The following is a 12,633-nucleotide window of genomic DNA, read 5'->3' as shown; positions in this document are numbered from 1 at the left end:
ATCTTCATAGCACTGGGTAAAAATAAAAATCTACTCCTTCTATAGAAACCTTAAATGTTCCCAATATGAAGTCTTGAGAGAAAGTTTTCTTCCCTGAAGTCTCTCATTTATGCTCATAACTCCTGGCTGAATGTACATTTAGACCATTGCCCTGGATGTTTGTCTTCTACATTTCTGGTAAGAAGAAATGTGCAACACATAAGCTAAAATTATCATGGTGTCTGTGAACCACCTCCAAACCACCATTCCACCAATAAAAGGAAGCTAAATCCAAACTACGAATTGTTTCAGATGGGCTCATGAATTGGGCAATGACTTAGACTCTTCCATACGATAAGGCTATGGTTTCCCAATACTAGACGTATAACCATGACTTAGTCTTATGGGGTAGAACTAAGACATTTCCATTAATGACTGAAAAGAAAATGTCACCTAAGAAGAGGAAACTACTAAAATCAGCCCAATAATCTGATCCGTGGCCCTTCTGTTTCTGAATCTAATACAGTCATTTCTTTTAGTGTTCATAATAAACCTCTCTCCAGAAGAGCCACATCCCACAACAATAGGCAACTACCCATTTGTATGAATTTGTGTTTCCCTACCTAGAATTAAGAAGAAGATTTTTGCCTTTAATTAGATCTGGTGGTGAGTTTCCTCACCCCTTTCCAGCAGAAGCTCTCAGCTTTTTCTTGATTTTATTTCCTTCAAATTCACTGGCAGCCTACAAGTCTGGAAAATCATCCCCATGGCTGTCCTTTGGCTCCTGCCTATAAGATTGTATGATATCAGTTCAAAGATGAGGCAAGCAAAGATCTTAGTTATTCTATGTGGGTAGGAAATATCCTCATCAAAAGAGCTAGAGTCCAGGCTGCCTCTAACAGGCATGGCATATCACAAATGCCAGGACGTTTTCCCCCTGGGTACTAATCCTTGCTGGAAACCTGAGATAAAGCTAGGGCCCCAATGAATCCACTTCCTTCATTTTGCATGCCAAAACCCATTTGGCTGGGAGAGGATTGCTCTGTGTATGTTTACCTTCTTTGAAACCACAAAGGATTTGTTTTGAAAACTGCAACAAATGGAAACCAAAGACCAGTAAAGGGAAGCAAATTGGGTAAGGGTGTGGGGAGGCAGAAGCACATTGTGAAACATTTAATCAACCTTTGATCATTTCCCTTTAAGATGTCAGGGCCACTGTTTTGAGGAAGGTAGAAAATAAAGATGTTTCCAGGTAAGACTTTGCCCAGTCCTGACATTCCTGGTATTCTCATTTTCCTGTTTCATTTACATTTTCTGTTATTTCTGTTGCTATGACAACTCATAAGTATGGATGCTAATGGTATGTGAGATAATGCTATAGTTTACACAGCAAAACTATTAATGCCTTGCAACTTCATGTTCTATATATTTACATACACTCGGATCTTTAATAAAATAATTTATTTACCAGTTTAGCCACCTCTTCATACATAGACATTTCCACTGGTAGCACCATTGTCTTCATCACAGGAAGTATAAATTAATTTGCTAAGTGTACAGAGGGAAAAGAAAAGTTTACCCTAAAGCCACAATGAACTGTAAGTTGGGATTATTATTTTTGGGGGAGACTTTTATTTTTCTTTCTTTATTAATCATTTTATTTGTTTACATTTCAAATGTTATCTGCCTTTCTGGTCTTTCCTCCACATATCTCCCACCCCTTCCCCCTCCCCTTTGCCTCTAAGAGAGTGCTCCCCACCCACACACCTACTTCTACCTCACTGCTCTAGCATCCCCCCTCTCTGGGGCATCAAGCCTCCACAGGACCAAGCGCCTCCCGGCCCACTGATGCCAGATAAGGCAGTCCTCTGCTACATACGTAGCAGGAGCCATGAACTGCCAATGTATACGTTTTAGTTGGTGGTTCAGTCCCTGGGAGCTCTGAGGGGTCTGGTTAGTTGATACTGTTGGTCTTCCTATGGAGCTCCCCTTCAGCTCCTTCAGTCCTTCCTCTAACTTTTCCACTGGGGTCTCTAGGTTCAGTGCAATGGTTGGCTGTGAGTATCTGTATGTCTTAGTCAGGTGCTGGTAGAGCCTCTCAGAGGAAAGCCACACCAGGCTCCTGTCTGCAAGCACATCTTGGCAATAGCAATAGTGTTGGGGTTTGGTGATTTCAGATGGAATGGATCACACATTAGGGCGGTCTCTGGATGACCTTTCCTTCAGCCTCTGCTCCATTTTAGTCCCCGAATTTCCTTTAACCCAGAATTGTCCCTGTCTAGTCTAGATTATTTTTAATTCAGAAGACTGAGGAAAGTTAAAAAAAAAAAAAGTCATCGTTTTCTTTTCCTTGCTTAATAGTGACCCCCAACCCCAAGGCTTTAACCGTTAAATTTAATCAGGCATCAGTCCATGAGGCACTCCATCAATACAAGGTGGTGACAGGGATCCATTTGTATTTATGTCCTGTTTTCATTAAACCTCTTAGGTTTTATTCCTCTCTGCCAGTGGGCAGCATTGTGGAACACAGGCATGTGTGGGTTCATCTCCCTTCCAGTTGAGCCATGGTTTATAACATTTGTGTGGATTTACTGCTCTCTGCTGGTTTAACACTGGCAACTACAGCAGAACTTGATTTTCTCCTGTGTCACATCCTTCACCAGCTGCCACGTCTTGTTACATTTGTTGTGTTTTCCTGCCATCTTGTGATCATTTTATGGAAAATGCTTTTGCATTATTGATGGGGATGTGTTTGTTGGACCACTGCTCAAAAGGTCTTTTTATTTCAGCCTCCATGTCCATGTCTTCGAAATATTCCATTGGCAATTGTGTAATGTCTGAATCTGATCATACTTACACACCTGTATTATCTTATGCCAGGAGCTCTGACATACTTCAGACGGAAGTTTCCTTTTCCATGGGAGGGAGGCATTCATCTACAGATTCCAACAAAGCCTCCAGTGGAGACATCTCCCCTTATGACAACAACTCCCCAGTACTGTCTGAGCGCTCCCTGCTGGCTATGCAAGAGGACAGGGCCCGGGGGGGCTCGGAGAAGCTTTATAAAGTGCCAGAGCAGTATACACTGGTGGGCCACTTGTCATCGCCAAAGTCGAAGTCAAGAGAAAGTTCTCCTGGACCAAGGCTTGGAAAAGGTAACTGAAGCCTGGCTGAGACAGCTCAATTACTTAATCACCTGCCTGCGGATGCAACATGGGTGGGCCATATTGGACCTTCTTCATCAGGCCCTTGTTTATTTTTGCTGCAATTCGAAGAACATTTACTGAGTATCTGCTAAATACAAAAGATGGGAGGAAGGGACGGGTAACCCCAAGGCATTGACTTAGAAGGTCCTTTCAACCTCTGATTCTCAAATACCTGTGAATTGAGTGTATGCCCCAAACAGCAACTCATTTTCCCATATGACCTTTTCTTTAAGGTATCCAAAGGAGCCTCTGTGTCCCTGCATGGCTTAGTTGTTAGTCTAAGATGTCACTCAATTTTTCATAAAGCAAAGGTGCTTATTCTACCATATAACAATGCAATGTACCAAAACCAGACAATGTCAGCATCCAGGGACAAAAGCACTGGCCTGGGTATCACAATGATATTATGCCAATTCCAGCTATCAGGGTGTCAAAGGAATAACTAAGTTCCACAGAGGTCCATGGACTCCTGATGGGATAACTAAGAATGGTATGAATGTTCCATGTATTGGCTCATCAGTGAATCTACAAGCAGTCATTATTGCAACACTTAGCATGGAATACATCCTGGCTAATCTGTGCCGTGTACTCTTGTCGGCACTTCTGGTCTCTTCTTACTTTGAATGTCTTAGTCTGCCTTATGATCTTCTGATACGCTCTAAGGCAGTTATTCTCTACCTGTTGGGAGAAGGGAGGAGAAAGAAACTGCTGGTGGCAGTAGGGCAGTGTCCCCGAGGGAAGTTCAGAATCCAGAAGTATTGTTTTTCTGTGTTCCTATAGCTGGAGTCCATGTGGGCATTACCAACTGTCTCCTTGTGTGAGTGTCCTACTACTGTTATCACTCACAATGGAAGCAACACACAGGTTAGCCCACTTGTGTTTTGGGAAGTCAGAAATCACATGGGTGCATAGAACTGCCTTCTGTTCTGGTGGATCTAGGGAACAAACTACATAAATACATTTCAGGGTCTTTCTGGCTTCTGCAGGCCTAGTGTCATGGCTGTTTCTTTCATGTCTGAAGCTACCAACATAACAGCATCTTTTCTTTTTGCCTCCCTCTTGCCCTTTGGATGATACCAGAACTGTCTGGGTCCTCGAGGAGAGTCCCTTAACCTCCAGAACCAAGGGCATATGCAAAGTTCATCCTTTGAAGTTCTGAATTCTAGGGGTCATGACACACATTTACTGTATATTAATTCTGTTCCTCAGAAACATGTTATAGAACGAGCACTTTTGGTCTATCCCCAATTCAACAAATTTCTTGAAGAACACATCCAAATAGTATTGTTTTGCCTCTAGTAAACCTTGAATACTATATTTTATGCCAAAGAAATGTAATGATATTTATTGGTTTCATTCTTAACTATTTCTGTTGTGAACCCCTTTATGCTGTCTTTCCTAGAAATGTCAGAGGAGCCTTTCAATATCTGGGGAACTTGGCATTCAACATTAAAAAGTGGATCCAAAGACCCAGGAATGACAGGTGAAATGCCATTTTTAAAATTATTGCCTTACCTTTAAAAATGTATTTTCCCTATCTCTTCCTTGCTGTTGTATAAGGTAGCTGCTTGTCAACCATTGTTCAGAAAAGATTGAAAAGAGAAGAAGGGGACAGCAGTTCTTTGGGCTTTCATCCTCAATATTAGACAGCAGTTCACTGCTGTTCTTTCCCTAAAGCCTAGGTTATCTTGACAGTTTATGTAGTTTGGCAGCTAAGCTAAGCCTGTGAAAATCTAGGTATGTGTCTAGAGTGGCCACATAAATGGTTCTGCTATCAGAGAGAACCTGCCATCACTGTTGCTAGGGAAATTTTCTTTTCAGGTAGTTAATAGCTGAGAGCATGCTGTACAGTTTCAGCTATAGAAGGAAGTATTAAAAAAAAGAAAGAAAGAGAGAAAAGAACAAGCAGCGAATCCCCAAGGCAGTTGTCCAAACTAACCCCAGATCTTGCCTTTCTGGTTCCAGGTTCTTATGGCGACATTTTTGAAAGCAGCTCCCTCCGACCGAGGCCTTGTTCCCTTTCTCAAGGGAACCTTTCCCTGAATTGGCCTCGGTGTCAAGGGAGCCCGACAGGGCTGGACAGTGGCACTCAGGTAATTCGGAGGACTCAGACAGCGGCCACCGTGGAGCAGTGCAGTGTCCACCTTCCGGTGTCACGTGTCTGCAGCACTCCCCACATCCAGGACGGCAACAGGGGGGCCAGGCAGCCTGCAGCCAGGTCTGAACCATTTTTGTCCCTAAACAGCACAGAAGATCTAGCCGAGGGCAAGGAGGATGTTGCCTGGCTGCAAAGCCAGGCCCAACCTGTGTATCAGAGACCTCAGGAGAGTGGAAGAGATGACAGGCGCCCCCCTCCTCCTTACCCGGGGTCAGGGAAGCCTGCCACACCCTCTGCTCAGCTGCCACTAGAGCCTCCCCTGTGGAGGCTCCAGAGGCATGAAGAAGGTTCAGAAACAGCTGTGGAAGGAGGCCAGCAGGCCTCAGGGGAGCATCAGACCAGGCCAAAAAAACTGAGCAGCGCCTACTCCCTCTCAGCCAGCGAGCAGGACAAACAGAACTTAGGGGAAGCCAGCTGGCTCGACTGGCAGCGAGAGCGGTGGCAGATCTGGGAGCTTCTATCAACTGATAACCCCGACGCCCTCCCGGAAACCCTAGTATAAGCCCGCCAGCAGCTGGAGCCCACCCTTCCAAAAAACATCTTCCGGTCCAGACCCGGAAACCTTGCCTATGGACAATTGGACACTTACTTGTTTTTCTTTTTTGTTTTTCCACACTTTGAAAAAGCAACACAAAAGAAAGTCCACTTATAGATTCACTTCTACCCCTGCCATTTATGGTAAGATTCTATTGCATAGCCAGCCTTAGGAAAAAAACAAACAAATAAACAAACAAACATGATAATTCCCAATCTCAAAACAACCCACATTGGCTTTATGTAAGAAACTCTTGCTTCGTTATAGCTTAATTGTATTTGTGTCTTCAATTTTGACTATTGTATATTCTGTAACAAATTATGTATATCAATATGATATATTCACAGAGAAGACAGAACAATTAAAAAATCACTGCACTTATATTACACACTGAGATATATTAAGCAACCAGATTCTATATGCTCTGGAATATGCACAAGCGGGTATCTGTGCTTTTTGCCATCACTTTTTAACTGGGGACAGCCCCTCCCTTCAATGCCTAAGGAAATACTAACCAAACAAGAGAGAGAATGAGAAGCCATATTTTTATATAGTATTGAGACACAAAAGTTGTAGTCACTGAATGCTTTTTCATAGCAAGTATGTTTTAAGGAAATATTAAATTTGATACATTGAAATATATTTTTAGAATCTGTTTAGAAAGGACTCAGAAAATCAAATCAGAGAAAGGTGGAACCAAAGAGTACTTAAGAGAGTTTCTATCCCACTCTAGGTCAAATTTAATTTTATATAGGTCACTAATAATATATATTTATAATGGATTACTTTTATGTATTTTTCAAAACTACCAACTGAAATCCAATTTTAAAAAGTTTTAAAATCCAAATACACATTCAAATTATAGATCATTTCCCCCATCTGCTCAGTTATCAATATTAGCCCAATTACAAGCAATTCATTGTAAAGTAAATCCTATGGGGGGAGCAAAAAAGCTACATCTTTGCGCTTACATTGTACCAAAGGCTGAGGAAATGTGTCTTCAGTAGCTTCAGTAATATTATGTGTATTGTAATGTATGTGTTACTACAGTACTTCAACAATTTGAAGTGTTACAACTGCAAAACCACATTTGACCAGCAGGTGGCAGTTTGCTTCAGTATTTTCCATTGTTTTGTTTTGTTTTGTTTTTCAAATCAGAAGGGTCAGTGTATTATATACAAAGAGTGTTACTCTTAATCTTCATGTTGGCAGTGAAAATTTTCAGTGGTGTTTCTTAAACTTCTACCTTGTGCCATGATGAATAAAATGTTAAGTAAAGATTTGTTGTCAGCTCTTAGTTTTCATGTTGGCAATGAAATTTTTCAGTGGTGTTTCTTAAAATTCTATCTTGTGCCACAATGAATAAAATGTTAAGCAAAGATTTGTTGTCCGTCTTTAAATCTAACGAAGGAAGTCACATCCCATTCTACATAGAGAATTCACTACTCCCAAGTTCAACTATATTACCTGTTTGCAATTCCATAAAGATACACATACAGTTGGAGAGCTAGATTTTAAAATAGCCAGTAGCTTGGGGCTTGGGGACCTCAAGTCAGTGCTACTGAAATATGTAGAAATCCACAATGATCTGTCACAACGAAAGGCTGGTTTTCTTGTCAGTTAGGAAGTGATTTGACGCCTAACAGAAACTCAGGGTTCATGCCTCTTGGCAGGTGTCACTCAACACAGTCGTTGACAATTGCGTCTGTTCCATAGGCTTCAAGATGCCGGCCTGGCTCTAGGTATGGACTGTAGCGCTTCTCACTTGGGAACTAGTTGGCTGATCTTTGGGTTCTCACTAGGCTCAATACTTCTGATATTGGCTCGGAATGTGGACAATTTGTCTGAAGCCCTCACTCAGTTCTGCCTTATGGACCCACAAGACTCACAGTGGTTGAGCACTCAGGTGGCTTTTCTATGCCACTCATCTTTATCCCAGTCTCTTGAATTTGACCACGGTCTGAAAAATTCTTTCTCCTCCTCTGAACCTCCTGATATTCTGGACCTCCTTCTCACCATATTTACTGTGTTATTTAAATCTTGTAAATCAAATGAATCAAATGATATATATGAATGGAAGGTATATCCGTGTTACTAGATCTAAATTGGACCGAGAAATCAGCTTGATATCCATGCCCTCTATTTCTTTTCCCGTTTAAGCTCTGGGCTCACATCTTTTACTGTGGGGAGAGTTTGTTTCTTCTCTGCCTTTATCACATTGCAAATGTAGTGCTTTTAAAACATGCATAAGCTCTCCAAAGATGCCTATGAATACTTAATCACTTCGTTTTGGGATCTCTGGCCAAAGGGCCAGAATAGTGATGATAGAAACAGCCAAATACACATTTGTCTTGATCACTCTAAGTACCTATTAGCATATGTTTGTTGTGGGTTTTGATAGAAAAAAACAACCATCATATGCCAATGGGGGGTACAAATTGAGGAAATTTATAAATAAGTCCAGCTTGCTTCTTTTCTTATGCATATTTTAATACACATCTGCTTGGCAGAGAAACGGTCCTGGGATTAAATATAAAGCGATTCTGGAACAAAGTAGAGGCCCATGCTGCCTCTTGGTCTGATAAGCAAACAGCAGGAGGTAGATTTTACTGAACTAAGAAGAAAGGAGTTGTCTGCAGAAGAGTCACACAGAGATCAAAACAGGATGTGTTGACCAGACAGAATTATAAAACAGCAGCTAATGTTCTTCAAGACAAAAAAGCAAAGCAAAAGGAAAGAAAAAGAACCAACCAACCAAACAAGAACTACCTACAAGCCAAAGGAAAGTTCTAATCAAGGATGGCAGCCTGGATATTTTGCACGGGCATTCAGGATACCTACCTAAAATAGTCCTCAATCTACCACAGGGGGAGAAGGGTCAATCAACCAATTTTCAGTCAGTTCAAGCCAGCTAACTTAGTCTACAGTGACCAAGTTATTCTAGTTTGCTGCAGCTGGGTCAGGTTTAGCACTAACCAAGCACAAGCCCTTGCTATCTCCTATCCAGATGGAGCTAGTTGGGATGAGGATATAGGACATTTGACCTTAGTATTTCTCAAGTACAAATACCAAATAAGATACAGTGCCTACTCAATCTGAAAACTTAACAACAGACCACATGTTAGTCTTACTATGCCCCATGTGAAATCTGGGATATACTTATACTAAAATTATGGTTCATCCTCTGAAGTACTGTATGAGATAGGGTTATTATTAAAAAGTTAGTCTTTGTTTATCTGGCATATATTTGCTAAATCTGGCAACCCTAATCTCTAGACTTAATATCACACTTGGCTTTCAATGCCCTGCTTGAATTTTTTACTGAAGGTCCCATAGTGCCTCAACAGTCCTGCATGGGCAAGCTCATGTGTCTACTGCTCTGCTGAAACCTGATTTCACATTATATCACCTCACATCTTTGGCTAGGGAGCTCCTGTGTTCCTGAGGTCTCCCCTGGTGTATTGGGCATGTTTCTCTTCACTGTGACAAAACACTACACAAACAAAATGTAAGGGAGAAAAACCTATTTGAGTTTCTGGTTTCAGTGGAAACACTCCATTATGGAGGGAAGGCATGGTAGAGAGTAGTCGGAAGGTTATGTGGACAGGCCTCCGTACTCCTTGCCTGCAGAACTGGGAATGCTGGGAATGCTATACTAGCTTTCTCCTTTCCCTCTTTATTCTGCCTGGCTCTCCCATTTCCTCAACTGGTGGCATTCACATTCAGGGTAGGTCTTTCCTGCTCAGTGAATCCATTCTAGTAATGCCCTCAGACATACCCAGACGTGTTACCAAGCATCTCCTAGGTGATTCTAAATCCAGTTAAACATTCCTGTTTCTCTTCAGATTCTATAAATCTTTCACCTAGTCAAATTGACCATGAAAATGCCTACTATGTATTGTAACCAAGGTTTGTTTGCCTTCGAGAGCACATGCATCCATCCATCTTCATTGTCTTACTCTGATTCTTATCCCCTGGCATCTCTACCTCTCCTCTCAGCACCAACTACTCTCTCTATAGTTCTGACAAAGGCAGTCACTGCCAGTAAGGACTTACCTTCTCCTCCAGTCTACAAACAAAAATCTACTCCATGACAACACCACCCTTCACAGTTCAGTCTTGTTCATCATTCGGCCTCTTGCCTCTTTGTAGTATAGGCATCCATACTCTGGTTATGTAGAAGAAACTCCCTCTTCTACATACAGGGCACAATGTTATTTTCTGAAAATAATTAGCTTAAATTTTCTCTTTATGCTAACACCCCAATAGAAGCTCCTTCTGGTTCTGAGGAAGATTCAGATGCCTTGATAGGCATTACTACACATTAGAGTTACTGTCTGTAGCTTTAGCTGGAGGCCTTTTATGTTAGGTTAGGGACTTTGTGAGTTTAATACCTTTTATACTGGACACAGAGAGATAGGACACCAATTTGGGATTCATTTGATAAGTGTATTCTGAATATAGGCATGTTACTTTTAATCAAGTCACTTGCCATGTGCAATACAAAACCACGCAAGGCCATCACCTCCTTGTAAATGCAGACACAAGTATACAGTTTCTAAACAAAAGGGTTGTAGAAGGGATTGCCAAGCAGAGACACTGTCTTCTAAGTACCACTGCCATACAAAGACTCTTGTCACCCCATCTCAGTGTTCTATAGCACAGTGAAAAAGAACAGCCCATGATGCCTCCTCTGTTCCTAAAATACACTAAGGTCTAGTGAGATGGCTAAGTGTGTAACTCTGCCTACACAGCTATGGGGAAGTTATCATCAATAAATGAAGTAAGTCTTTCTGGTGGTACAGCTGTTTGCGGGGGTGGGGGGGTCACCTGAATGATATAAGTAGCCCCTCATCCATGCAAGCAAGCAAGCAAGCAAGCACAAGAGAAAGGAGAGAGGAGCAAGGGAGGGATATAGTATAAGGGCGAGGGAAGAAGGAGAGGAAGAGAAATAACATACAAAGACAGGTGGTGTCCTTCTACAAGCCAAGGAATATCCAGAAACTCAAAGCAGGATATGGATCACATCTTTAGCTAAAGGGAACTTAACCATGGTGTTGGACTTTTGGCCTCCAGAATCATGAGAATAAAGTTCTGTTGTTGAAGCGATTCCATCTGTGACACTTAGTTATGGCCACCTGGCAAACTAAGATGGTGAGCAAAGGTCAATATATCAGAGATAACTCAGAGCAAAACCCTCACTCACCTGCCCAAGGGAGTGGCTACCACCAATCTACATAGAAGCAGCACAGTTTACAACAGGGACTTTCTCAGTCAATCTGGGACACTGCCTTCAACCACTGTAATCCTTCCTGCCCACCTAGAGAAGCCATGGGAAATCAACCTTCCAAGAAAAAGGTTTTGTAATTAAAACTGAACTTGGATAAATGGAGCACCATTCAGAACTGAGAAAAGAGAGGCTTTGGGGAAGAAATGAGGAATAAGCAAACTGGGAAATTTATATTTCCATTTAACCTTTGCTTTTATATCTCCTACTTGACCACAATCATGACCATAGGAATTTACAGCAATTGGGAACACTGTTGCAAAGTAGTGGGTGGATGGCCAAAAGACGCCAGGGAAAAATGAGGTCCCCATGGTGACTGGACCAATAGTATCAGTATCTCCTGGGAGCTTGTTAAAACATAAAGTCCCAGCTGTTCTAGACCTACAAGATGAAGGACCCTCCAGGGGAACCCAGTCAGCTGCATTTTACCAAGCCTTCCAGAGAAGTCTGATCTGTAAAGCAAACACAGAAGAGATGAGAGAGGCAGCAAAATCTCCAAGAATGCCCTCATACACTAATGTCCTTACACAATTCCATACCCTGCTTTACAAACCAAGCTAAAATGAAGTTGTAAAGTGATTCCATGTTAGATTTTAACTGAAAGGCCATAAAGCTCATCACTCACTAGTCGTACAAGGAGCAAAGGCCACTGGCTTTCCCAGGTGATGTGTGCCAGCGATCACTTATTCCTTATATCACCTCCACACAGGATATACCATCTTTAATTTCAGTCCATTTTTATAGCAAGAATGTTTAAGAAAACCCTAGAGAGCTGTGAAAGAACTTGAATTTCTGATTCTCTCTCCAGTCGCTGCCAGCTTCATGACAACATTCTTGATGGCTAATGGGCTTTACCTAAGTTCTATTTATGAAGCTGGTTTCTGTGTCACACATTGCTTACGTTTTAGATTAGGAAATCCAGGCACTTAATTACGTTTGTCCAGTAGGACTTGCTGATTAACTATCAATTTATGTCTACGCATCCTTTATTCCCTTTAGCCTTTTTAAAGATACCATGAGGTTGCTTAGCATCTACTGTAATACTTAAAGTACCAAGTAATACTTAAAATTGACACAAATCAGAAGAACCTCCTGATTTTTCCAGATTCATCCTGTGGAATGTCTCAGCATTTCTGACTTCTAGCCTTGCTTCAGAATCTCTCTGTGATGGCCACTGTCAATCATGTGGATGGCTGTTAAGCTTTTTCCACCCAGGATTCTGCCCCAAAAGCACACAGATCACTTCACAGAACTTGTAAACCAACTGTCTGCTTATTTTCTCATTTTACAACCATGAAATCGGAGGCCCTGAAGAAAAATGTCACTGAGCTAGTAAAGAGAAAACTGGAACAAGCCACCAGACTTCAGGGTATGCCCTCTTAATCACAAAGCGCCTCAAACCTTTAGCAATAGCAATGATTGAACATGGCTTGACAGTCAGGACAAGGACAAGAAAGGAAATAAATAC

At 41.7% G+C, this 12,633-nt stretch overlaps 1 protein-coding gene across 3 annotated transcripts in view; it reads left to right on the top strand.

Annotated features, from left to right (window-relative positions):
* Positions 1 to 7,229, top strand: part of Arhgap6 (Rho GTPase activating protein 6) — a 511,317-nt gene extending 504,088 nt beyond the window's left edge. For all 3 annotated transcript variants that reach the window (XM_021152834.2, XM_021152836.3, XM_029473246.2), the window contains exons 11-13: positions 2,860 to 3,134; positions 4,588 to 4,668; positions 5,151 to 7,229. In XM_021152834.2, the coding sequence (XP_021008493.1) occupies positions 2,860 to 3,134; positions 4,588 to 4,668; positions 5,151 to 5,845 (1,051 nt within the window). In that variant the 3' untranslated portion in view covers positions 5,846 to 7,229. The remainder of the gene's footprint in view (positions 1 to 2,859; positions 3,135 to 4,587; positions 4,669 to 5,150) is intronic.
* Positions 7,230 to 12,633: the final 5,404 nt, after the last annotated feature.

Source organism: Mus caroli, unplaced genomic scaffold (assembly GCF_978045245.1).
Source record: "Mus caroli unplaced genomic scaffold, Mus_caroli_1 scaffold_5, whole genome shotgun sequence".
NCBI lineage: Eukaryota > Metazoa > Chordata > Mammalia > Rodentia > Muridae > Mus > Mus caroli.
Note: the sequence above shows the minus strand (reverse complement) of the source record. Positions and strands in the feature narration are given on the sequence as shown.